Raw genomic sequence first — 25,864 nt, 5'->3', positions numbered from 1 at the left:
TCAGGGACCAAAATAAAGAATTATGTCAATTTCAAATACTATTCTTGCTAAAATGCCTATTAAATAACCAACACCGTTGTTATGTTTGGATCTGTCTTGGCTTCCTCCCGAATCATTATGTTTTTATTTTGTGCATATATGTCTAGTCATCATGCCCCTTATGCCCTGGATGACACACGTGCTACAATGATCGGGACGCATGCAAATACAACTTATTATTTATTTTTTTGCACGAGTATCAAACTATGATCGACGGGAAAGAAGAAATGTGACTGTTTGAAAAGAAAGAATTTAAGATGCGTCTATCTAGTGTTTATCAGTCTTAAATATATTTAGAGGACGTCAAAAGAAAATTAGAAAATTGGAAAAAAGGTGCATCGTTCAGCTTGCATCCCACGTTCAACTGCTTTCCCCCGCCACAATTATTTTCCCAAGCCCGTCTAATCCACGCGCCCTGCCTAAACCGCAACTTGATATTCTCACGCGAAGCCAACAGCCAAGCAGTGCGTGCGCCCAACGTTTCGATCAGCGCGTGGGTATTGTATGTCGGATTTTGAGCCGGCCCAATCCGGGGGCGTATCCGGGCCCCACCCCCGAACCGGTCCTCACCCACCCAACCACACCAAATGATGCCCGATGCCTTTTTCATAAAACAGTCATTCTAGAGAGAGAAAGGAGAGAACTTGAGAGTTCACAGAGACCAGAGAGAGAGAGAGGAAGTGAGAGAGTGAGATCGGCCATGGCTTCCCCCAAGGAGAGAGAGAACTACGTCTACACTGCTAAGCTCGCCGAGCAAGCCGAGCGTTACGACGGTATCATCTTATTTCCCTCACTCTCTCACTATTTTTTTTTTTGGATGATTTTTTCGCTTCAGATTTCGTGAAATCAAAGCCTTATAATCTGTTTGGCTACTCAGAAAATCAAAGAGACCAGAAAAGATAATTCACTTTCAATTGTCTTTCCCTCTCTTTTTTTTTATTTTTTTATTTATTTTTGTGTAATTTTATTTATTTCTGAGAATCTGAAGTTCTTAACTTGGACACTGTCAGGAAGAACTTCTCGCAGAATTGATTTTGATTTAGTAAAAAGAATGAGATCTGAGCGTTGATTTCTTTATTTTTCATGGAATTAGGGTTTTGACTTGCATTTACTTTATCTTCTGCACTTTTTTTCTTTGCAGAAATGGTGGAGGCGATGGCGAAAGTAGCGAAGCTTGACGTGGAGCTCACCGTAGAGGAGCGGAATCTGCTTTCGGTTGGGTACAAGAACGTGATCGGAGCTCGCAGGGCTTCGTGGAGAATTCTGTCCTCGATTGAGCAGAAGGAGGAGGGGAAAGGGAACGATCAGAATGTGAGCCGTATCAAGGAGTACAGGCAAAAGGTTGAGTCCGAGCTCTCCAGCATTTGCAGCGACATCATGAGGGTTATCGATGAGCATCTCATTCCCTCGTGCACCGCTTTTGAGTCCACTGTGTTTTTCTACAAAATGTGAGTGGTTTTATGTTTTTGATTGAGTGTTTCGGAGTGGATTAAAGTGTTTGGCTTTTGAATGGTTTATTCTGTGTAATTGCAGGAAAGGAGATTACTATCGCTACTTGGCGGAGTTTAAGACTGGTGATGATAGGAAAGAGGTTGCTGATCAGTCAATGAAAGCTTATCAGGTATAGTAAGAGATGGTCTTTAATTTAGAACTCTAATCAATCAATGAAAGCTTTTGGCGCGTTTGTTTGCTAAGTATGGGGGACTCGAAGAGAAAAGAAATCGGCTTTATGAATTTTTTGTTACTCAAACAAGCAAAAAGTAAACCTTTTATCTGCTGTTAATATTGGTACTAACTAAACTGGTATCTTCTTGTGTTGAAAACGACTAGTAATGGTATGATTCATTTGCATTAGGTGGAATTGTGTTTCAGACATGGCAGCAATGCTGATCCTTGCATTGAACTACGTGATTTAATGGTGTGGCCGGCTATATCCAAGTATTAGGTTAAGTTCCTTTTCGTTAGATTAACGAGATGTACGCTTATCGTACTTGTTCACATTTTGAAGCTACTCCTTTCTCCCAGACCCTGCGTAAAGCGGGAGCCTTGTGCACTGGGTACGACCTTTTTTTTTTTTAGCCTATTATTGAAATGAGGCGGCTATGTCCATTTTCTCTCTTTAAACTATTGCTTCTGGCTGTTCTAATTAGGATTTTATATCTGACACTTAACATTAATATGTGTGATCTCATCTATGAGTAATGAGGATTGCGCAGAGGACACTTGAAATGGTTATACTGATTTTGTTCTCCGGGCTCCTGTAATAAACTGTTATTACTGTTCTGTAGAATATTAAGATGATTGTATACGTGTACAAATAATTGATTTGTCACTTTGGGTGGTTTGTTATGTTTTTCAAATTTGCAGGCAGCTTCTAGTAAGGCAGAGAGTGACTTACCCCCCACACACCCCATCAGACTCGGTTTGGCCTTGAACTTCTCTGTCTTTTACTATGAAATATTGAACTCTCCGGAAAGGTATGCGTGCTTATGTGACCAAGATTCATGATATCACTTTTTTTCTTCGTTGGCAAAAGCAAAATTTGAAGGAAATAAATCTTATTAATTGCACATTGGTGCCTTGCTCCAGGGCTTGTCACCTTGCAAAGCAAGCTTTTGATGAAGCTATCTCAGAATTAGATACTTTGAGCGAGGAATCGTACAAGGATAGCACCTTGATCATGCAGCTTTTAAGGGACAACCTTACTTTGTGGACCTCTGACATTCCAGAGGATGGAGGTAATGATTTTATCTTTGTTTCCTTGTGGATTGTGGCTTTCTGGATAATGTTAGGTTATGCGGTTTAATTGTTCCCGACTTGTTATGTAGTTTCATCAAAGTCATGCGATGCTTGTTCTTGACTATTTAACTTTTGGGTTGTCTTTTGAGGAATCAGTATATGTCATTGTGAGATGATTGTCTCACTATTAGTATATTACAATCATCAACACAATGAGAAATATTATAAGTAAAAGTAGAACAGACTTGTGAAAGTAGTTTGATGTTATGTGTCAATGATGTAAACTATGTGTATGTTTCCCTTTTGTTTCCCATCTCGAGTCTGGTTAGATGTTCAATCGCTATTCCGTTTTAAATTGCATTTTGTGAACAATCCAGAAATATCGGGTATTAATATCATTCTTTGCTACAGCCGAGGATATCCAGAAGGTGGATGGCACTGCTAAACCTGGAGGTGAAGATGCAGAGGTATAGCTTATTTGGTCATCCCACTCCCACCCATCATTTTGTTCTTTCATTTTTCGGCCATATCTAGCACGCGTTATAATTATTTGGTTTCCGGGTCTTCAACATCCTTCTTTTCCTTTTCGTAGTGAATGGAAGCGGCCTATGGCTGGCCAGGGCTTGTGTAATTTTATGGATGGAGAAAGTCGATGCAGGGTCTCTTTTCTTGTGGTGTTGTTAATTTTTCTCCGGTGAGATTCTAGTTAAATGTTGTTGTTCTGTTATTGTTGCGGTTGTAGTTCCCTCTACCCCGAAACGCAGAATTCATCTCTCAGTGACTTAATGTAAAAGCTTTCTTCTACATATCTAAATTTCAATCCTCTGTTTGTGGAGAATGTGATTTATTTGCTGAATGTTTAATTTGTTTTCTTCCTAAAATTAGAAACGTTATGGATATGTTTCTACCAACGGAACTTTGTTTAGCCTACGTATGGGTCAATAAATGGGAGTATGATTTTCTCCCCTCTGTTTTTCCCTCCCCTCCTATTTGAACGGTTACTGTTAAGGCATGTTAACATCTTATATTAATTTTTTATAGAAAAAGAAAGACAAAATAGAGAATGAGAGAGGAGGTCCTTACTCCCAATAAATGATAAAGACCGTTTCTAAGTTACTTCTAATACTTCTTTTATTATTGAACTAACAAAAGATTTTATGAAAACTAAACAAGTGCATTTTTTCACATAAAAGAAAAGAGAGACTTATCTCCACTGCTTTTAGTTGGTTTCGTGAAATGGTACAAAAATTATCATAAAATCTATTTTCATGTAACATTCGCTACATCATAAGCCTTGCGTAAAGTTATTTAAAAATGCTCAAGATGACGGAATTTTGCTCTGGCTATTATCTCTTTTATTGGTAAGTAGTAACTAGACGGAGAGAGTTTCAAGGAGCTAAGAGCGAGTCAAAATAATTGTCTTAACCACAAGTAAAGAAGGTAAGAAATGACAACCTCAGAAAAATAACTGCTAACAAGAAAATCAAATAAATCCCGTCCTATTTTCTGTATAAAAAAAAAAAAAAAAGCCATCCCCCTCTAATCTGCACATATATAGTCCTCCTCTGATATCCAAGCAAGCAAAAAAAAAAGGCACGAAATTTAACCTGACGATGGCTAATTCCAATAGTATCGTTCTTGTCTCTGCCCTTTGCTTCTTGTCGCTCGCCGGCGTTGCATACTGCGGCGAGACCCTCAATGTGCACGGCATTGTTTACTGCGACAACTGCCGCATCCAGTTCGTAACCAGAATCAGCGAGACCCTCAAAGGTACGTATGTTCAACCTACTGTACCTGATGCATTGTCTGTATATAGTTAAAACTTAAAAGTTAATATAAAACAAACTAGATTGATACTCGATATCAGACAATTTCTTTTCTCTTCCCTTACATTGCATTGCATGCATGGAATGGTACGTATGTGCAGGTGCAAAGGTGAGATTGGAATGCAGAGAGAATGAAGGGGGAAAAATAACTCTAAGCAAAGAGGCAGACACCGACGACTTAGGAACTTACTCCATTCCGGTGGAAGGAGACCATGAAGAGGAGGTTTGCGAGGTGATCTTGGTGAAGAGTCCCAAGGAGGACTGCAGCGAGATCAGCAACGAGCTTCATGTGAAGCTCAGCGCGAGGATCAGCCTCACGAATCACAACGGCATCACCGGGCCTCATCGCATGGCGAACCCTCTCGGTTTCATGAAGAAGGAGGTTGATCCTAAGTGCGCTGAGGTCCTCAAGGAGCTCGGACTCACCCCCGATGGCGACATTGATGATAGCAGTGCTGAATAAGCCATCAATAATTTTACGTACTTAAACAGTAGGAATCGATATCCCGGCCTTCATTTTTCGATCATGTGTAATCAATAAATGGGTTTTTATTAATTTCCCCTACTAATCCAACGTGATGTATGAGAGATGTAAAGTATACATCGATCGGTCTATCGATCTGCGGTAGTAGTACTTAATTAGGGGTATATTTTTGTTAGGGTTAGCTGCAATATTCTTCAAATCTTGATTAATTAAGTGGCTTGTGATCAGCTGCTACTCCTTTTTTCTACATACACATACACACACACACACACACACACACACACACACACACTTGGTCTGGTTTGGATCATTTGCTTGAATTATTGGTTTCAGTACATATTCATTTTTTTTCCTTTTAATCACGACAAGGTTTCACGCAATCTCCTTAATTAATTATCTGCTTTAGTTTTTCTTCTTGACATAATAGAGGTTAAACCCTTTGATCAAGGACCTTAATGAATCTTGTTTATGTTCTTTGCAAGGCCTAACCATAAAAATTGAGTTTGTGATATATATTACCCAAGTTTCTCCTCCTCAATTGGTAGCTTATACAAAAAGAGTTTGTGATCATAAAGTGCGTATAAACAATAAAGCAAATTCTATTAATCTATGGTTTCTGGCCATGAAAAAAAAGTATATGATTCCTTGGCCATTCACAGCAATGTTATTCTCTTTCTTTGTATATGAATCAGAATATGATACTATGTGCATCGAACTTAAGATGACGGAGGAAAAAGTTTGTGTTATTTTAGACGTGGGAGAGTTAAAAGAATGAATGATTATTTAATTAAGAAAAGTGATTGGAGAATTGGTAATTCATGAGTTAAAAGATTATTTACTGTGGTTATGTCCAGAAAGTGGATGTTTTGCACTTTTCAGGTTGTCCATATGAACACCACTTTCATCATTTGACATGTCAGTTTGGGCCCGTAATTATATAAATTCGAAGAAAATGCAACTTTTGCATAAAAATGCTCTCCCTTCTCCCACAAAAGTGATTTGAGCCATTTTTCATAGAAATCTGCAATTTACTAATAAATGAGGGTTCTTTATTTTTTGTCTTTTGGGGTTTAAAGGGGTTTTATTGCTTGTCTTTTAGTTTTCTCTAGCGAGCTTTTATAATATGTTCTTAGGCCTCGTATTGGGCATCTTTCATTCAATAAAAATTCAGAAAGCGAGAATTTCTCTCACAACTTATAGTATTCCAGAAATTCTTTCCAAGGGTAACTGAGATTTGTAATCCCTAAACCTAAACTTCCGCCAAGTCATAATGGGTGGAGGAATAAATTGTTTTTAAACTCATCATCTTTATTAGTTACAATTACAAGTGAAGAACAGGAAAAATAGATATGTATAAAGACCGCATGCTAGTCAAACATAAAGGTAATATGGTAACTAAATAACCATTTGCCATAAACTTTATCTATCACAACCAATCTACTTTCTCCCCCAACTTAATTGAATAATAAGTGAACAATGTTGCAAATCAGCTAACCAAATGAAGCTACAATCTAGACCTTGAATTGTGTTCTTTTCAATTTCCTCCCCAATAACTTATGCAACATCTAACGGATGATATTGTAGGTGCCCTTATAGGCCACTCTGTTGTTATTAATGATATGTATTAGTTCGTTTGAAATATAAAGGTAATATATAGTAACTGAACAATCATTTGCTATCACAACCATTTTACTTTTCCTCACTCTATTATAATTTGAAGTAACTTTCAACACATCAGAACTTTTGTAGGTATACAAAGCTTGAATACTCTTGCATACGGTTTAATATCTTAGCCAATAAAATATTGGGTATCTACTCATGCTTTTCAAGTTCGAAACTCTTCATTTTTCTAAATTGTTGTAATAGTTTCGAACCATCCCTATCTCCTTAAAAATAATAACAATGTATATATATGTATAAAAACTTGAAAACTCTTCATCACAAAGGCTGTGTTCTATTAATATGATTACATTTTTCCTCATTACATCACAAACCCAAAGAATTTGAGAAGTTGTGAGTGACCATAATATTCTCATGTAAGGTCGATGTCTTAGTTTTAGAGGATATTAATTAAATATAAAAACAAAAACACATTTGTTATAATTTAAGTAAAATAATAACACCACCTAATGTTCTAAGTAAATTCAAAATTCTTCGATCATATAGTTGATATGCTATAATCTAAAGTATAATATTAATAAAAATGTACAAATGTATAAATAAATTAATATCATGTGACAGCGTGACTGTAGTCTAATATATAAAGTGTATACTTCGTGAAGTGGACAGTCCACTAAATGACCCATAAACGAAAAATAACCCGATTAATCTAAGAAACCGGGTGCCCGCTTCCCAAATTATATCACCCGCATACGAGAGAAGAAGCCAAACCCGCTTGTGTCATTTCCTTCAATTAGCCGCCGCAACTCGCCGTCAGTGTGGTTCTCTTTGCCTTCCACCGCTCACTGCTAACAAGTACGTTCCTTTTCTGCTATTCAATTTTCCTTTAGTTTTCTTGTTCGTCAAAATTTAAACTATTGCAAAAGTTTCATTTTTTTTGTTTGATTTCTTTGAGTTTTTAATTTCATCATTGAAGGCCATGGCGGCAAGGGCTTCCAGAAAATTGCTGAGAGACTTTTTGTTCAAAAGGGCATGCGCAGCTCCTGTTGCATGTGCCAGACATTGTTCTTCTGCTGCTCAAACTGCCCCAAAGATTCCTCATTTTTCGAAGAAAGTACGCTCTCTCTCTCTCTCGTTGCAAATAATCACAGTGGAAGAACTGTGAAACTTAGTGTTAATTTTTTTCCAGTAAATTTGCAAACCCATCTTGCCAAATTGCTGTTTTTCACTTTTCCTTGCTTACAGTTTTAATTTTGGTCGATTTTTGTTCAACGTCTTGCATGTTTTAATAGATTTTTGTTTGATTTTCTGAAGTGGTGTGTGTACTTGTTTTGAACCTGTAGGGGAGGTTGTTGACGGCAGCCACCTTAGGCTTAGTTATCGGTGGCGGAGCTTATGTGAGCACTGTGGATGAAGCAACTTTCTGGTACCGAATTTCATTTTTCGAGTCGAAGTTTTGCTCTGTTTGCATTTGAACTTTCTTTCGGTTTACCAGTTGCGGTGTTTACGTTTATTTCCAATGACTGTTATCTTAACCAAGCATTCTATCAATGAGAAGATTATATTCGTAACAGACGTAGAACTCTTTCAAGGCAATCTTGGATGCTTGGATTTTGTATATTCTGGTGCTGCATTGTTTGAACCTGTGTGAGTTTTGTTTTGGAGGAGGGCGAATTTCTGTAGATTTCTTGTAGTCACCTAAAAACTTTGGAATTAATACTCTTTTAACTGTGAAATCATAAATTTCTCTTGCTAAGTTTATAGGCGTCTTGAGGCATTAAAGAATAAACCTTCTGTTTCCTGTGATGCACATTACTTATTGGTCAGAGTGTAAGGGTGAAGCCTTTCACTAGATACTTGTATCTGTTTCTTTACGGGTTTAACTAGGCACCTAAAGGATCAGTTAAAAGCATGAGCACTTAATTCTTAATTCAGTTATCTTCGTATTTTCTTTTGCCAAGATGGTATTCGACCCCATCATGATGTCTGGGTCTTGGTGGATGCAATAAAGACTGAAATTGGAATTTCTTAACTCATTTGTAATTTGATGGTACTCATTAGGTAATAAATTATGAATTGCCATCTCGTTATGTTCTGCATCATTCTTGTCATGACAGTATGTTTTTTCTAGTTTGTACTTATTTCTGTGTATGAAGCAGAAACCACATAAGCCAATTCATTTATCAGTTTATTGAATGGCTTAAGTTTTTGTCAAATATTGAACTTAAAATTTAGTTACATTTATTGCTAATTTTTGGATATCAACTTTTTGAAGTGGCTGGCTATTCTCAGCTACAAAAATTGTGAATCCATTCTTCGCTCTTCTTGATGCTGAGGCTGCTCACAGATTGGCTGTCTCAGCCGCAGCACGTGGTTGGGTTCCTAGAGAGAAGAGATCAGATCCATCAAATTTAGGGCTAGAAGTTTGGGGAAGGAAGTTCTCCAACCCTATAGGTCTTGCTGCTGGCTTTGATAAAAATGCTGAGGCAGTTGATGGTTTGCTTAGTTTAGGGTTTGGATTTGTAGAGATTGGCTCTGTAACCCCTGTTCCGCAAGAGGGCAATCCAAAGCCTCGTATCTTCAGATTGCGTGAGGAAGGGTAAGAGTATATTTTATGTTCTTATTATGTTGTTCTGATTAAGGCCTGAATTTCCTCAAGTATGTTGTGTTGAGTCACTTTTAAAGGTGGTGTAGGTACTTTGGCTCCTGAAAGTTTTCTTTCTGATAAGTTGGCTTGGTTCCATTTATTTTTCTAACTTATGTGTTATCAATCTACCTGATTATGTGTTCAGAGCTATCATCAATCGATGTGGCTTTAATAGTGAAGGAATTGTTGCTGTTGCAAAGCGATTGGGTGCTCAACACGGTAAGAGGAAGTTGGATGAAACTACAAGTTCATCTTCTTCAGGTGAAGAGGTCAAACCTGGAGGCAAAGCTGGCCCTGGCATATTAGGTGTGAATCTTGGGAAGAATAAGACAAGTGAAGATGCTTCTGCTGATTATAGACAAGGGGTTCATACATTGTCGCAGTATGCTGATTACTTGGTAGGTTTTTCTCTACCAACCCAACTTGTATAACAAGAATTCACTTTTTTCCTTGGTACCCACAAATGCATCAACTTCATTGTGATGCCTGTATTAGTTTAGTGGCCAACATCTAATAAGATATGTTGTTATTGAGTTGGTTATCCATGCAGAAAAGCAAGGAGAGATGAATTTTGAATAGGCCTCCTTCTTGTGGTCTTTAAGTTGATTCATTGATTTGAAAGTTGCATACTTTCATACCATCTTTAGGCTAGCCTTTCAGATCTCACAAATTGTACAACAGAATTGGTCAGGTGGCCAGCAATATTCAGGAAGTCCAATTTTATTTACTTGAATAGGATATGAACAATTGAACTTGTATCTGGAAATGATTCAGATTAAATGTTATAAAAAAGTAAAAGTTGTTCAACTTCAGCAGTGAAAGCTGAATTCGTAGTCGGTTGGAATCTGTGATTGCTGAACATCCAATTCCATATCATCATGCATAATCGTCCATGATTCTTTATATTAATCCTCAGAAGTTAAGTTGTCGGTAATAATTTCCAAACTAAAAGCAATCAGGTTTTAGTTTCTGTGTATATGTGTTGAGTTCAATTCCTGTTGTATTAATTCGACCAAACTTATGCTTATCTGCCTGCAGGTGATAAATGTTTCATCACCAAACACCCCTGGGTTGCGTATGCTTCAGGGAAGAAAGCAGTTAAAGGACCTTGTGAAGCAGGTATGGAGCTCAAAGCATGAATTTTCTATTTTTAGTAATCACAATGTCTGCAAACGTTAGCTCCTGTAACACTTTCTTCCTATCAAGGTTCAAGGCGCTCGTGACGAAATGCAATGGGGTGAGGAGGGTCCTCCTCCATTGCTTGTGAAAATTGCTCCAGATTTGTCTAAAGAAGACCTTGAAGATATTGCTGCAGTATGTATCCGTGCTCGTAATTGATTTTCTTATTCACCCCATTAACATGGTTTTCTCATGGTTCTTTGTTTATGGATATAGGTTGCCCTTGCCCTTCGCTTGGATGGATTGGTATGTTTTCTTCCAATCACAAACTTACCTATTATACTAGATTAGCATTTCATATTTCTTAATAAGAAGAACCTCTACTTAGTCCCTTTCGTTCCTAAAGAAAATGGAGAAAGTTAACCTTAGTCAGTTCATGCTGGGTGTGGTGTTCTGCATGTTGATATGTTGATGAGGTTATGATTATACATAACATATATATCTTTCAGTATATTGGTCTATACTTAAATTGACTGCAATTTCTTCTACTCTTTATGATGTTTATTTACCTTTTCTTCTAGATTATATCAAATACAACTGTTTCAAGACCAGAATCTGTTCGTAAACACCCGGTGGCTTCTGAAGCTGGTGGCTTGAGTGGGAAGCCACTTTTCGATATGTCTACCAATGTCTTAAAGGAGATGTACATTTTGACGAGGGTATGTTGTCTCTTCGTAACTCATGTAACCTGTTATCCACAATATTTACAGATTGCACTTCTTTATGATGTTTGATTACTTAAATGTTTGAAGGTGCATGAAGAATTTTGGCCGGATATGTCATTTCTGTACTGATCTTTCATCCTGCTGTGGCTTGACTACAAGAAAAGTTGGACTATTGATAATTCTTCTCTCTTACATTACAAAGTATAGAATTATGAAAGTAAATGACTTAAAATGGATCGTATCCTAGTTTCATGTAGAGTAGCTTGTCATTGTTTTCGGGTCTGATGACTATGTGACATGCACTGTAATTCAACTGATGCCAAATTGATTTTCTTTTATTTACTTGCTATGGAAGGAAGTTTGTTGGCTTGAAACATGTAGTCCTCTTTCGGATCTATGTGAACTATTTGTTTACAGTCAATGTTCTTCCCTTTTGGTTCCATTTATACGTTATATATCAGAGCTTGACCGTGTTAATGTAAATATCATTCAGGGAAAGATTCCTTTAATTGGGTGTGGAGGCGTTAGCAGGTAAGATCAGAATCGTCCCTTGATCTTGTCTTCGTTGACATCTATTTATTCAGAAATAGAGATTCTCATATTTTCAAATCTTGATCATTATTTTGTCAAACCTGATCTTGTTTATGCCATTAAATTAGTGGTGAGGATGCTTACAAGAAAGTACGAGCTGGTGCGACTCTTGTTCAGCTTTATACAGCATTTGCTTACGGGGGACCTGCTCTCATCCCCCAGATAAAGGTATTTTCTGATGCGTTCATTCTGCATAAACCTTTTTTTTTTCGCCTAACCTCAAAGACGTGCAGATAACACTTTTATTATTCTTCCTAGGCTGAATTGTCCGAGTGCTTAGAAAGGGATGGTTACAAGTCCATCAGTGAAGCAGTTGGTGCAGATTGCAGATGAGTTTTGCCCCAGGTATGGCAACGCCGAAAGTATAACAAAATATATATGCAGTGCACTTATTTGCGGAGCAAATTTCTACGTTGCATGGTGTAAATTTTGGTTTTTTTAACCGATTTTATTTATTTTTCGAGAGGGCGGTCGGAGAGGACCCTAAAAAGTGCGAGAAATTTTGGAAAGATGCATTATTTGCAGTTTGTACCGTAACCTTTGAACTGTGAATGCTAAATTTAATTGTAGCAAAATGGAAAAGAAAAATCTGTTGCCTTAGAATTTTTATGTACAAATTCAAAACCTGTGTGTTTTTATTATTAAGTTATTGCAAGGTTATTTTATTTTAATTTTTTTTTTTTTTGAACAAAAGAATGAGAAGTTTTTGAACTCAAAACTTTGGATGCATGGATAAATGCTCTTAACGAATTGACCTATAAAACGCTCTTTCAATTCTTATATTTCTGTGTGCTCCTACCTTGAATAAGCAGCCTCATTTTAATCTTAAGAGAAAATGCTAAGGAGGGTCTCTTAAAGTGAGATTTAATGGACTCTCACAGTTTCTCGTCAAATTTCGTAGTAACATTGTAAAATATTTTGCTAAAAACATGAGGTGACGTTCATGGAGAGTTTCATTTTTAGGAGCTTACTCAGCATTTCTCTAATTTTAGACAAAATGGTTGTACGATGTACATGGTGTAACGGAAAAAGACTTGCAATCATTTGAATGTCCTTGGACCACAATTTATTTATTTATTTATTTATTCTTTACCGAACGATAAACCTTTGTTTACACTAAATGAGACTAGTATGACATCATGTCAAACTAAGTTTTATTAAGTCTCATATTTTTGCGAGTAGTGCCCTATGAATCAGATGGTTCATAGTCATAAACTGATTGAGTTTTCGTCCATGGCCGTTGGATTCGATCGTGCGGTTGAAAATGAATGACCGGATGACTTGCTAGGGACTATTATATTGGCAAGTAATTAAAATTTGAGAAGTTAGGATTTTGGTGCACAAAAATGGTGACAAGTAGGGTGTTTTCCAATAAGACAAAACACCCAACTTGTGAACAGTAATATATATTGCCAAATCTTATGAAAATTAAAATTGTCTTTCAATTTCAAAGATTGAAATTCTCGTGTTTTTTTTAATCAATGACGATTTGATCCGTTTAAAAGAAGAATTCAGTAGAAGAGGGGGAAGAAGAAACCAACCTTCCTGTGTTTGAGTTGTCATTCATAGTTTCTCACTTTCTCTCCTACGTCCTTGATGAGAGATTTTTTAGTGTACCGAATCATATGCTTGACAAATTGAAAAATTTATCCTCTTTAATTTAGGTTTTGTGCTCACTCAGCCAATCTAACCGTCCACTTGGTACATGGTCAACTATTTCAGGCCGCATAAAATATTTATTTATGTGCTCATTTGCATGATTGAGTTCGATTCCACAATAATTTCTGTGATTTTTTTTCTTTTCCGACGATATTAATGCCATCCACACATTAATTATATAGGGATGAAAGATTGCAATACCAATTTGTATACACACACACCAATAATTACCATTAGGCTAATTCACAATACACATATTTTTTCAATTTCTTGAAGTTACTAATATATATGGAATATTGTGGAAGAATAAATTAGGACAATATGATGATTCAGCTGCATGGTTGACCACCTGAGCCGCTCCTCCGCCTCTTCAGCACCGGGAAAACTTGGTGAAAACCGCCTTGTTCTGCCGCCACATGCCACTCTTCCACCACCCCATCCAACTCAAACTGGTGCACCACATCTGAACCCTCATATATACAACCCTCCGGGAACCCGGCCATCCCCTGACAAGGCGGCTTGGTTTTCCGTCGCCCGGCCCCCACAGGCACGTTCCGTAGGGCCCCGCCGGCCGTCCAGTACCTCTGGCAGCCCTTGCAGAAGTATCTAGGCTGCTTAACATTGTAGTTATTGAAGTAACAAAATTTAGTCTCCATACTTTTGCATCTTGGGCATGGTATGATCCTATCTGGCCGCTTCTCCACCATTTGATCATCTTTTATGGGTTCTTCTTTAACTTGTGATGATCTGCTCTGCAGTGTAATCGTTTTCCCGAAAAGCTTAATTCCATGAACATCTTGGCCGTTTTGGACCTGAGCCATGGGATTTTTCTTTTCTTTTTTTTTTTTTTTTTTGAGAGAGAGAGAGAGAGAGATGGTTTATGTTTTGAGAGACATACACTTTGTATGGTTTAAGGAAAGGTGGTGTGCTGCTGCGAATGCTTATGTATTTATAGGGGAAGTGAGAGGATAAAAGTGCTTAAATTAAAAGCGGGATTGTATGTGTAAAATCCATGTGACAGCCGCCAAGAGCTAGGGCAGGTGGTTTGCAAAAGTTGACGGTGAGCTTTTTGTCCACATCATTACTCCACGTCATCATCATGGAGTCTAAAAGTGGATCCCAGTCCAGGTAGGTCGCGTACAAAGTGTTAGTGGTTGATGGATGGGAAGCATAAAGAGACCGATTAAAGCATGTTTTGCTAATGAAAGTTGTCGTTGTGTACATATTATACCCTAAAATCAAAAGTTGTGGAAAAATAAAAAGCAATAAAGTAAAAGTGCTTCTTGTTCTTGCTTTGAGAAATCTCGATGCATTCGGGTTTTTGCTTTTGGTTGATTAAACAAAAGCAATGCTATATCTAATTAGCGACTTTAAACAGTACTAATGAAACAGAAGCCAGAAGCTCTGTATCTGGAAAAACTTTATATATACTTTCTAAGAAAAGAGAAAAAGAAAATATTTTAGTTAGGTGGTCTTAAAGCTAGAGCTTTTTTTACAAAGGAATTTTAACGAAAAGCTCCCGGTACTGTTTACTTTAACGAAAAACCACATTTTTATACTAAAAAGTCAATCTTGGTACTATTCACTTTACCCTTTATTTTGTCCTTATCGTTAAAACTCAAAGTTTTCAAACCTTTTTCTTTAGTTTTCCTAAAAAAGCATGGATGGAGAACAAAGGGGTTTCGATATGGTGCTAGCATGATTTCAAAGGTGCCAATTACAGTATGTTTCATCCAGATATCAGTAATCACTTTAAAGATCTATAATGGGATTATTTAATGGATAAAGAATTGATAGTAAAGATCCAATAAACGAGAAAACATTTTTGTATGGTTATTCAATCACGCTATTAGCATGTATATTTATCTTTTACAAAAGCATCAGATTCTTTGTATTTTAGTCTCATTTGTTTTAGCGCTTGTCTTATTTAGTGTGAGAATTGCTCTAATTAAACGAAATTACTGAAATTTCTATTTAGTTGAGCAAGGCAAGATTATTCAATCTAAAAAAGAAAGGTGAAAAGAGAAAAACTATACGCATCTATACATGCCTTAAATGATTTTTGTTGTCCTATCAGATTCTGCCAGCAGTGAGCCAGCATACATGCCTCCTAGGAGGGGATGCATGTCCTACATATATATTACTTTAACTATGTTTTATAGCAATTAGGCGATGTTTAAGGCATGTTATTGGGTCATTCAAGTGGGATATCACTTGTGCTACTAATATAATGTTATTGCTAAACACTTTGTTTCAAAGCCATCTTTTCAGGTTCCAATAGATTTGATGATTAACTTTGTTGCTTCCTTTTGATCACACTTTGACGCTTGACATTGTAGGGTTTGTGGTCCTGGGCACCTTTCAGTTTGCAATAATAATAATAAAAAGCAATGTGAAAATAATGGGATTTCTTTCTAAAAAATGTTAACGAGACTTTCTCAAAAGTGAAGTGACAGATCGAGAGTCCCTTAGCATGCCCTTTTTCTTTAATAAAGGAATCTTTATTCAATTTAAATTATGCAAAAAAGGAACCTCATTTCCAACACTTTTCCTAACCTGCATAATGCAGACAGACAAAGTAGCACAATTCAAAAGTCCCTTTTAGTCAAAAGATTAAAGGATATGTAAAGAACAAACTGATTTAATTGGGGGCATCTTTTTGATGGTTTGGGGTACCTCTTTTTACCTCTTTTTAGGGGTGAAAATGCCTTTCTAGTGTGCCGGTGAAGAGAATAAAAAAAGCATCACAAGAATAATATTGGCATTTCCTTTCTTATAGCCAATTTTGAAGTTGAAATGTTCAAATTATTCCCTTAATTAGTCCATAATTTTCATTTGACAGTCATTTACTTAGGAACTAAACAAGGTTGGAAGGTTAATCCTGGGTGGCAGATGAATGTATATAACTTGCTTCCCCCGGCCATCTGAGAAAAACTTAGATAGAATTGATTGACCATGTCATACGTAGAACACTTCTCACAAAAGTATAAAATATTAAGTGTGTTTTGTGTCCAACGCAATTTAAAAGAAGTTCTCCCAATTTAAGAGATGCCTTAATCAAGCAATTCTACTCGAGTTTCTGTTCTACACTTCCCATCAAATCACGTTTACTGTTGTTAATTTGTAATATCATATCTCCCACTTTTTAAGAGAAGAGATGTGATATGTCCTCTAATATCTAATCGCATATCCCTTCTTGTTATATCTTTTTTAAATAAAGCCAATCTAGGGTGAGTTGGAAAGATTAGTATTAAGCATTGCTCGTTGCTTTGCTGTTAGGGTTTTTTAATCCGTGGCCAAGTTGCGTTAATCAAATGAAAAAGGAAGTCTTCTTTTCTTGTTTCACTTATAATATACTAAATATTGAATTCAGTGTGCCGGTTGGCTGCAGTGCCAGCCCAACACCAGATTAATTAACAAATCGTGTTCTACAGATATTTTATATAACACACATATATATATATATATATATATATATATATATATTAAGGAAACTGTAGAGATATTATATAGATACGTTTTAGAAGAAAAGAAAGAAGGTAAAAAGAAAAAGGGAAAAGAAGTCGTCTTTTAAAAGTCTGATGAATTGTATAAAATACTCGTACTTTTCACGTTTCTGTTTCTGTTTCATTTTTATTAGTCTGGTTGGTAGTAGTTTAGCTGCACACGTAGCATTAGTTTGGTATTTCTATGCTTTTACTGTAGAAATAATCAATTGTGAAATAATACGTCTGAAAAATCAGGGCTTTGGGTTTTTGGCCGAATATATTGGACATTCTTTGTTCATACGATGTGATCATCAGTTGAGTGACAAGTCTTTTGCGATGTCATGTTAATTTGTGTTCAAGATGGATCGTTAAGAGAAAAACAGTTGCGTCAACCTAAAACATGACAAGTCTTTTGCGATGTCATGTTAATGAGGTATTTTTTCCCAAACCCTAACACGTACAATACGATTATTAAACATAATACATGGTAAGGACACGATTTACCAGTTTAACAAGCATAGGTATAAATTTTACATCAACATGTCATTTCGTTTTCAATTTAAATAGGTTTTATCATATTATACAGTTTCTATGGATCAAATACGGATTAGCAGGTTACACGATTACATAAACAGTTTATTAATCGTGCTAAACAGGTCAAAATTTATGACGCAAACACAATTATGGCCAATGTCGTTTTAAAGTTTCTAAATTTGGCACTCACAAGAAAAAATGGTTTACTTAAACCTGATTAGCATTTGCCTACACACTTTGTGTGTATGAACACATTTTTTTAGAAAATGAGAAAGAGAGGGAGGGAGAGAGAGGGAGGTTTTTGTTTTTTAAAAAAAAATATAAATATTAGAGATATTTTAACATCACATGTGGGTAAGGCTTCAATAAAAAACAGTAAAATTACAATATTGCCCATCATTTTTTTTGTGTGATAGAAGACTAAATTATCTTTTCACTTTCTTTTGGTTGACAAAGAGGATTTCATTAATTAGTAGAAATTAAGAAAGCAATTTCTCGAAATATAATCAAACAGCAACAATTTATATATTTAGGCATTTTATATAGGGTGGTGCTATCCACGCACCTTTTTTACCTTCTACACACTTTTCTCAATTTTCGGTTGTCAGATCAAATGACAAAAATTAATATGAAGTGTGTGAAAGGTAAAAAGGCGTGTGTGGATAGGACCACCCTTTACATAAATGGTTGCCTCAAATATGTAAAGGGATCAATCAAAATTACTGCACTGGATGGATACAAGATTAGCACCTACACCTAATTACAAAAGAAACTCAAGTTATTCACATATATATAACACAGCCTCGGCCAAGTTTGTGAACTCCAACCAACAAGCGGATTGTTTTTCCCGGGATGGAATAGCCACGATCGAATCAAGTGTCACTCCAGGTATCGTCATCGTCACCTTCATCGCTCCCAACAGCCTGATAAGTTTTGATAAATTGTCAATTTGGTTGCTGTGATGCAAATAATGAGAATGGACAAAAGGCAACGGAAAGTAAAGAAACAGCGGGAAATGGGGAACCTGGCGAATGGCGTTTGCTTTCTCTAAAATTGCAGTGACTTTGAAATTGGTGGTGGGTACTGGTGTGTCGGCTGCCTTAGCTGGTACTGTGCGTCTCAGGTTGAATGACTGGAAGGACGTAAGAAGAAACGAGCACAAAGTTAGCAATAGTTTTGTGGGAGTTTTAACGAAAAGCCCACAGTACTATTCACTTTAACGAAAAACCATATTTTTACACTAAAAAGTCAAACTTGGTACTACTCACTTTATCCTTTATTTTGTCCTTATCATTAAAACTCAAAGTTTTCAAGTTTTTTCATTGGTTTTCCTTAGTTTGTTTCTTTGTTAGTTAGTCTACTCTAATGTGGTTTGCAAGGTCACAAAGTTAGCAAAGCTTTACTACAAGATAAAATCAAGGGAACTTTAACGAAAAGCACCCGGTACTGTTCACTTTAACGAAAAACCACATTTTTACACTAAAAAGTCAATCCTGGTACTATTCACTTTACCCTTTATTTTGTTCTTATCATTAAAACTCAAAGTTTTCAAGCCCTTTTCATTAGTTTTCCTTAAAATCAATCTATCAAGATTTAGTACAACCAGGCCTGCTCTAAGTAATAGAGCTTATATGGATCCGCGGCAGTAGAAGAGATGAGAAAAACCTCGATTTGGCATGTTTCACATACGAGTATGAAACGCTCCAGTACAAACACAAAGTGACTTATACTTGGAAAGCAGCCAAATGACAAGAAAAAAAGGTGACTCACCTTTGTTCTGATTTGTTGTAGGAAATCTTCTTTTTCGTCCATCCCTTTGCCATTAAGAGCCTGATCAGCTTCTTTCTGCCCATTCAAGTGCTGGTCCTGCTGTAGTTAGAAGAATTTGATAATCTGTCCTTTAGCAGTTTTCACTCCCCCCTATTTCTATTTGAATACCTTTCATGCCTTAAAATAATAGGATTTAATTAAACAAAATGATACCTTGCGTTTTGGTTTAATGAAATCCTCATTCATTTGTTGTTGCTGTACTGGTGGCTTAGGTTGCTGGAGGGTGATAGACCCCAATAGTTCTGCATTTAATGCATGTCGAAAACCTTCGAATGCATCTTGTTTTTCTTCTGTAACATTCGAGGGAGGTTTTGAAGCACGCCATTCCACTGGAGGGAGAGGTGGTGGTCCTGGTGTATAATCCACTGAACATCTCAAACCGGGGAGATCCTTTGGATCTGAATCATCTTTTGTTTCTTGCTGAAGTACAGGTCCCAAAGCATCGAAACTTGGAAGATCAAGTACAGGATCAGAGAGAGAATGTTCCAGACCATTCTCGGTGTGCACACTTTTACTTCCACCATCATCATAAGTGGCATTATGGGATATTCCGCCCAGTTCCGGGGAGGTGGATATAAGTTCCTCTGATGAGATTCCACATAAACCATCATACAGTCCATGGTTATTTCTTTCTAGAGTTTCACTAGATTCCCATTGTTCAGAATTCGACTCCGAGAGTTGACTATGACAATCATCTGATATATATGGAGATGATCTACAGAATGTGTCATCATCGGAATCAGAACCAAATTCATGCAAGGCAATAGCAGGTTCTGGGATCAACTGAAATGACTGAAACATGTCTCTTACGCTTTCATGGCCTTGATTGCCATCAGATAATTTCAGTTTGAGTATGGAAGTTTCAATGCCATCTACGGGAAGGAAAGATATTTTCATATGTTCAAGTGGTGGTGACGAAGGAGATGAATCAATACCAGTTCCATGCTCAAACTGATCTCTGAAGGATGTCTCCGGAAATGCTTGGTACTCAACTCTGTGCTGCTCATTTTTCTGGTCCAGTACACCAGCATTTGAATAACTAGCTGGCTCAGATCCGTCATCGTGAGCCTGTGCAGCTTTTCTACCAAAACCATTCACAAGTAACATACGACCAAGCCCAAAAACCCGAGAAGAGCTTTCCTCATTCCCCTGAATCGCTTCATTGGAAGTGGATTTTCCATATGGAACAACTGGCAACACAGTCCCAGGTTCCATTGTATCACCAAGATTACGAAGCTTTGGATACAACTCAGTGGGTGAAAATCCGTTAGGTATTTTCTTGAAAGTGATGCCATCATCTTGATTCTCCGAGCATGATATGGAGCATTTAGAACTCAAATCCTTATCATTACAGCCAGCATTCTCAACTAATGGACTATGTTCGCATTCGTGCTCATCAACTATAAGCTTGTAAGCATGATTTGAGAGACCAACTGTCTCACTGTGACTTCTGTTAGCAGAATCTTGACTTATAGAACTTGGCATGGTGAAATCAGGTGGTTTGGATGGCTCAAGTCCTAATAGGCCACCATTAGTCCAGAAATTTATGGAATTATTCCTGGAAATGTCAGCAGGGGATTCTTGAGACTCACATAAACGGCTTGTGATCTCATCCTTCACATTCTTAGTTCCAGAGCCAGAGGGTGTTGAATTATTCCTGGAAATTTCAGCAGGGGATTCTTGAGACTCACATAAACGGCTTGTGATCTCATCCTTCACATTCATAGTTCCAGAGCCAGAGGGTGTTGAATTATTCCTGGAAATGTCAGCAGGGGATTCTTGAGACTCACATAAATGGCTTGTGATCTCATCCTTCACATTTGTAGTTCCAGAGCCAGAGGGTGTTGAATTATTCCTGGAAATGTCAGCAGGGGATTCTTGAGACTCACATAAACGGCTTGTGATCTCATCCTTCACATTCGTAGTTCCAGAGCCAGAGGGTGTTGAATCATTCCTGGAAATGTCAGCGGGGGATTCTTGAGACTCACATAAACAGCTTGTGATCTCATCCTTCACATTCGTAGTTCTAGAGCCAGAGGGTGTTGAATTATTCCTGGAAATGTCAGCGGGGGATTCTTGAGACTCACATAAATGGCTTGTGATCTCATCCTTCACATTCGTAGTTCCAAAGCCAGATGGTGTTGAATTATTCCTGGAAATGTCAGCAGGGGATTCTTGAGACTCACATAAACGGCTTGTGATCTCATCCTTCACATTCGTAGTTCCAGAGCCAGAGGGTGTTGAATTATTCCTGGAAATGTCAGCAGGGGATTCTTGAGACTCACATAAACGGCTTGTGATCTCATCCTTCACATTCGTAGTTCCAGAGCCAGAGGGTGTTGAATTATTCCTGGAAATGTCAGCAGGGGATTCTTGAGCCTCACATAAACTGCTTATGGTCTTGTCCTGCTCGTTAGTAGCTCCAGAGGAAGGAGATGTTGAATTGCTCCTGGAAATGTCAGCAGGAGATTCTTGAGGAATATATAAACTGCTTATGGTCTTATCCTCCAAGTTAGTAGTTCCGGAGCCAGAGGATGTTGAATCACCACTAACAGATTCTAACCATGAACCATAAAAAATGTCAGCACTATTGGTGCCTACAGTGTGGTTTGGATTAGAAGGTTCCATGTCTATCTGAGGCATCTGCTTATGTGTAGGACTCTCTGACAAGGCTGAGTTTGGCAGATCTGTCGGCACTTCTGCTTCGAAGGAAATGTAAGATGTTGAAGTATGAAATTCAAAAGTTGTAGTTTGAAGGCCTGAACAATCGAGGCTAATGTCATGCACCCCGTATGGTTCTTTGTTGCTGACAACAGAGGCGAAATGTTCAACTTCTCGTTTTGTTTGACAATCTAAATCGGTTTCAGATTCTGATTCAATGGTGTTAAGAGCATCCATGAAATTGTCTGGTTCACTTTCAATTTCATCAGTCTGATTCCTGATCAAAATTGATTCCACAATGTTTTCATCAACAAAGAGGGCATCCATTCGCTCAACAATTCTAAAGTTACCAGCTCCGGCTTCATGTGCATCCAAGTCATCTTTTGTTGGATGTATCTCTGTATTTTCATCTATACCATTTTGTTGACATTTTGGATCCACTATCTCTGTTTTCTCATCCCAGTTAACACAAGATGAACCAGAGGTAACTTGATCCTGTAATGAACTTCCAGGAAAGTTATCACCTACAAATCCAGTTTGATCAGCAGGCGAAACAGAATCAATAGTATCATCATGTTGCACCAACTTAGAAGTAGGTGATTCCTTGGATTCATGTTCTTCAGCTTGCATGGAGGAAGTTGGATGGGCAGCATACTCAATATATCCCAACTCAGTTCTTGAATCAAAAGAAATGGAATTGTCTCCCAGGTCAGATTTTAATGCCATGTCTGCTGTAGAGGCAGTTTGAGAAGATGAGCTTCGCCCATTTACAATGGGAGAAATATGTTGCATTCTGCATAGTCAAACATCAAGTATTTTAATTCCAATCGGTCAAAGATGAGAGCCATAAGTCACTTATACATTATGAATTAACTAGAGAATTCCTTTATGTGTGTGTGTCTGTGTAAACATATAGGATACCTGCTACTGCGATTAGATGCTGATGCACCACGCAATACATCTCCATTACGTTGTGATCCTCTTTTCTTCTGTCCATTTCAACATTTTAATTAGACAAATACCAAGTGGCAGAACCATTGAGGTACTTAAGAGATAGAATAATCCATTGCATACAGATAGCAGAAAAACAAGCTCTCTCAAGTAGAAATTGTTAACAATGATAAACTATGCCTGCATCTATCTCTCTTAAGAAAACTTTGGAGTCCTACTCATCCACAATATTGCATATGAAAGCATAAGCAAAGTACGTTGAAATATGAAATACAGATCGTCTAAGAGTGGGCAAAGATTTGGGATGGTTTAGCTCTTCAGTCAGAACTGACCAGGTTGAGGCTTTTCAAACCCAAAAGCAAACCTAAGATGGGTTGGTAATAACTACGTTGCAACTTATGCTTATTTGGGCATTCTTTGATTCACTATCAAATAGACACTCCTGATAACGGTTAACAGTTGCTCATTGTGTTTCCTCAAAACGTAGGTGCATACCTTGCTTCTTTGAGCTTTCCTAGATCTTCGGACTTTTTCAACATTTTCTTCATCAGGGATAGCTGATGCTTTTTTGAAAAAGGTTGGATCTGAATATCTCTTCAAACAAGATCCTGGGCCACCAGTATCATATCTGAACGGTAAAGGAAAGGATTCCATCATGTGACAGTTACTTACACTACTTGTACGCTAATTAAGCTAAATAAAAAAAAATTATCCATGAAATGTAAGCCAATTAAGGTAAAGATAGGTAAATAAAAGATTTCAATCATACTTGTCCAGTAAATCCAAACGTGGAGGATCCCGACATTCTTCGTATGAATCCATAATAAAACGCGGCAAGTCATTGTAGATCAAATGATTTTTCTCATTTCGAATACGAGGATGCCACTCTATACCTGCAAAGCAACTGCTTTCTATTAATGATCAAATTATCAGGATAATGACGTCACACCCATGGAATAAGGACTATAGAGTAAGTATATAACAAAACCATATCCACAATAAAGAATAGATGAAACAACGTCAATCACGAAAGGTTTGTACAGAAGTAATCCCCTCAAAATTATATCCACAATAAATTTGCCGCTATGGTCAGTAAGTAGTGTTCTCCAAGGTTTCCAAGATAATTTAAATGCAACATTGTGTACGGAAAAAATAACCCACTTCTAAGAAAATTGCAGTTCTCTTGTTTACAAAACCATAAAAGAATACTTGCACTAAATATGACTCAACATATAATTCTATCTTCCTAGACTTTCCTTTAAGACCGATTTCGGGCTTCAATAACTGGTTCTTTAATGATTGCCAAAACAAACTTATAATAAAATATGTAATGAAAGAAACCGGTAGCTAAAACTAACCATAGATAATTCCTTTTTCAATCATAAATTAAATTTGAACATCACCAGTATAGAACTGTATGAGAACTTGAAGCTTATTAAACAAATAGCAGTTTGCACAAGAGAGAACAACATCTGTTGATACAAGTAGTTAATATCTGGCATATGATATACAGACATAAAGGTGAGAAACAAAAGCCATACCACCGGTGTAAGCAAAATGTATGTGGCTTGTTTGAGCAAGTACAGCCTTCTCGAGGGAAGGAAGTGCAGCTTCAATGTGTTGCACACGAACAATCAGTTTATGGCTTCTAGAAGCTGTAGTCATCACTTGCTCTTGCAAGCCATGAAAGACCTCTGCTGCAAACCTACATGTTTTAAGTTACTTTAGTACTGTTAACAACAGTTGTTATAAAACAATAATCACTATCTTCAACCTATTGCGTTTTACATTTCGGACTTGATCGCCTATATCAAAGATCCAAAATTTTTGCTTCACAGGAACTGAGTACGGGTCCACTACTCTTAAAAATATGAAACTCACAGCATCTAAATGTCCCCAAACAGGCACAAAATAAAGTTCATTGGCAACTGGCAACTAAGTTTCTTTGACCATGATAAATTGTTACATTTTACCAACAGGAGCTACCACGAAATCTAGTAGCACCCCAAAATGACATTATGCTGAAAGTAGCTGCAACACAAAGCTACCATATTTTGCAATGATTTAAACACCATAACCCCAGAAAACTACAAAGATTCAGGATCCAGAGCTTTTTCAGAAACCGTCAAGTGCCTTGGGAAAGTGATAACTCATGCACCCCAATCCCCATATAGTGCAGTGAGGCATCATACTTAAACAGCAAGGAAAAAACACCTAACATTTAACTTATAATCCCACAACGTTTAATCCAAAAGAAAATGCAATTACCAATGATTTGTCAGCTAATTTCAAAAAATAATAACCACTAAGCAAAACCCAATTTGCCAAATTACAAAGGTTACCAAATTGCATTCACTTCAACCCCAAAAGATGTAAACTTTAGTGTGAATGAGCTGAACCCAGATGGAGAAACAGGCAGAAAACGGAAGAAAATGAAAAAGGGTAGCAAGAAATGAACTGCCTGAGTAAAATTGGAAGGCACACTTACTCGGCAAGATCCCCCAATTGGCGTAAGATCCCAACGAGGCCAGAGACGGCGACGCCGTCGAGCACAGCTTTGGGATCTTCTCTGTTTACCTCCTTGTATAACTGAGGCTGCCCCAAGCTGTACTCGTTCCGCACCTGAAACCTCACCAGCGGCATCTTTTACTTCTTTCTGAGCTGATTTTCTCTTTCTCCTCAGAAAATCAGAGCAAATGGTTTCATAGCAACAAAACAAGCTTCAAGCTTTACAAAGAACAACTTGCAATGAATGAAGGAATGTAATGGAGAGAGAGAGAGTAGGTGGAGAGATTGGAGCAGCTTAACTGCCGAGAGAGAGAGAGAGAGAGAGAGACTGATTTGTGAGTGTGCGAGTGTTTTTGTGTCGTTTGGAAATGAGAAAGGGAGAGGCGACATTGCCAACCCTGCAAGCCATTCTTTGGGCACAGTGGACAAATCATTGTGTTCGC

At 37.4% G+C, this 25,864-nt stretch overlaps 5 protein-coding genes across 6 annotated transcripts; 3 read left to right on the top strand and 2 right to left on the bottom strand.

The window, feature by feature from the left end:
- Nucleotides 1-419: 419 nt before the first annotated feature.
- Nucleotides 420-3,616, top strand: LOC103434881 (14-3-3-like protein D). The gene is made up of 7 exons (XM_008373248.4): nucleotides 420-812; nucleotides 1,181-1,487; nucleotides 1,573-1,660; nucleotides 2,407-2,516; nucleotides 2,629-2,777; nucleotides 3,190-3,245; nucleotides 3,371-3,616. Exons 1-7 carry the CDS (start codon nucleotides 740-742, stop codon nucleotides 3,371-3,373), a joined length of 786 nt encoding a protein of 261 aa, XP_008371470.1. The 5' UTR covers nucleotides 420-739; the 3' UTR covers nucleotides 3,374-3,616.
- A 702-nt stretch (nucleotides 3,617-4,318) lies between these two features.
- Nucleotides 4,319-5,315, top strand: LOC103434880 (olee1-like protein). Its single transcript, XM_008373247.4, has 2 exons — nucleotides 4,319-4,548; nucleotides 4,706-5,315. The coding sequence occupies exons 1-2, from the start codon at nucleotides 4,392-4,394 to the stop codon at nucleotides 5,065-5,067; spliced, it is 519 nt and encodes a 172-aa protein (XP_008371469.1). The 5' UTR covers nucleotides 4,319-4,391; the 3' UTR covers nucleotides 5,068-5,315.
- Nucleotides 5,316-7,385: 2,070 nt separating this feature from the next.
- Nucleotides 7,386-12,393, top strand: LOC103434879 (dihydroorotate dehydrogenase (quinone), mitochondrial-like). The gene is made up of 12 exons (XM_008373245.4): nucleotides 7,386-7,563; nucleotides 7,685-7,822; nucleotides 8,052-8,134; nucleotides 8,984-9,307; nucleotides 9,501-9,753; nucleotides 10,394-10,474; nucleotides 10,562-10,669; nucleotides 10,751-10,780; nucleotides 11,056-11,193; nucleotides 11,693-11,730; nucleotides 11,859-11,958; nucleotides 12,049-12,393. Exons 2-12 carry the CDS (start codon nucleotides 7,688-7,690, stop codon nucleotides 12,121-12,123), a joined length of 1,365 nt encoding a protein of 454 aa, XP_008371467.1. The 5' UTR covers nucleotides 7,386-7,563; nucleotides 7,685-7,687; the 3' UTR covers nucleotides 12,124-12,393.
- A 1,385-nt stretch (nucleotides 12,394-13,778) lies between these two features.
- On the bottom strand, nucleotides 13,779-14,270 carry LOC103434878 (dof zinc finger protein DOF1.5-like). Its single transcript, XM_008373244.4, has one exon. It carries the CDS (start codon nucleotides 14,268-14,270, stop codon nucleotides 13,779-13,781), a length of 492 nt encoding a protein of 163 aa, XP_008371466.2.
- Nucleotides 14,271-17,972: 3,702 nt separating this feature from the next.
- Nucleotides 17,973-25,864, bottom strand: LOC103434876 (protein SCAR3). 2 transcript variants are annotated; one of them, XM_070821473.1, is made up of 9 exons: nucleotides 25,402-25,864; nucleotides 24,455-24,618; nucleotides 23,683-23,806; nucleotides 23,409-23,541; nucleotides 22,884-22,951; nucleotides 19,455-22,755; nucleotides 19,242-19,340; nucleotides 18,496-18,603; nucleotides 17,973-18,394 (listed from the first exon to the last, which is right to left on the bottom strand). In XM_070821473.1, the coding sequence occupies exons 1-9, from the start codon at nucleotides 25,554-25,556 to the stop codon at nucleotides 18,344-18,346; spliced, it is 4,203 nt and encodes a 1,400-aa protein (XP_070677574.1). In that variant the 5' UTR covers nucleotides 25,557-25,864; the 3' UTR covers nucleotides 17,973-18,343. The 2 variants fall into 2 exon arrangements, with proteins under 2 accessions (XP_070677574.1, XP_070677575.1); XM_070821474.1 differs by having other exon boundaries at nucleotides 19,242-19,337; nucleotides 25,402-25,823.

This window comes from Malus domestica, chromosome 05 (genome assembly GCF_042453785.1).
Source record: "Malus domestica chromosome 05, GDT2T_hap1".
NCBI lineage: Eukaryota > Viridiplantae > Streptophyta > Magnoliopsida > Rosales > Rosaceae > Malus > Malus domestica.
The sequence above is the reverse complement of the archived record's forward strand: the minus strand, read 5'-3'. Positions and strand labels throughout refer to the sequence as shown.

Bases quoted from the DNA above. Each gene is read 5' to 3' on its own strand.
- LOC103434878 (XM_008373244.4), bottom strand. From the start codon at position 14,270: ATGGCTCAGGTCCAAAACGGCCAAGATGTTCATGGAATTAAGCTTTTC.
- LOC103434879 (XM_008373245.4), top strand. From the start codon at position 7,688: ATGGCGGCAAGGGCTTCCAGAAAATTGCTGAGAGACTTTTTGTTCAAA. The intron at 10,475-10,561 runs GTATGGAGCTCA...CTTCCTATCAAG, and splicing joins TAAAGGACCTTGTGAAGCAG to GTTCAAGGCGCTCGTGACGA. The intron at 10,781-11,055 runs GTATGTTTTCTT...CTTTTCTTCTAG, and splicing joins CCCTTCGCTTGGATGGATTG to ATTATATCAAATACAACTGT.
- LOC103434876 (XM_070821473.1), bottom strand. From the start codon at position 25,556: ATGCCGCTGGTGAGGTTTCAGGTGCGGAACGAGTACAGCTTGGGGCAG. The intron at 19,341-19,454 runs GTATCATTTTGT...TTCTAACTACAG, and splicing joins TCATTAAACCAAAACGCAAG to CAGGACCAGCACTTGAATGG. The intron at 18,395-18,495 runs GTTCCCCATTTC...AAAACTTATCAG, and splicing joins AAGCAAACGCCATTCGCCAG to GCTGTTGGGAGCGATGAAGG.
- LOC103434881 (XM_008373248.4), top strand. From the start codon at position 740: ATGGCTTCCCCCAAGGAGAGAGAGAACTACGTCTACACTGCTAAGCTC. The intron at 1,488-1,572 runs GTGAGTGGTTTT...GTGTAATTGCAG, and splicing joins ACTGTGTTTTTCTACAAAAT to GAAAGGAGATTACTATCGCT. The intron at 1,661-2,406 runs GTATAGTAAGAG...TCAAATTTGCAG, and splicing joins AGTCAATGAAAGCTTATCAG to GCAGCTTCTAGTAAGGCAGA.
- LOC103434880 (XM_008373247.4), top strand. From the start codon at position 4,392: ATGGCTAATTCCAATAGTATCGTTCTTGTCTCTGCCCTTTGCTTCTTG. The intron at 4,549-4,705 runs GTACGTATGTTC...ACGTATGTGCAG, and splicing joins AATCAGCGAGACCCTCAAAG to GTGCAAAGGTGAGATTGGAA.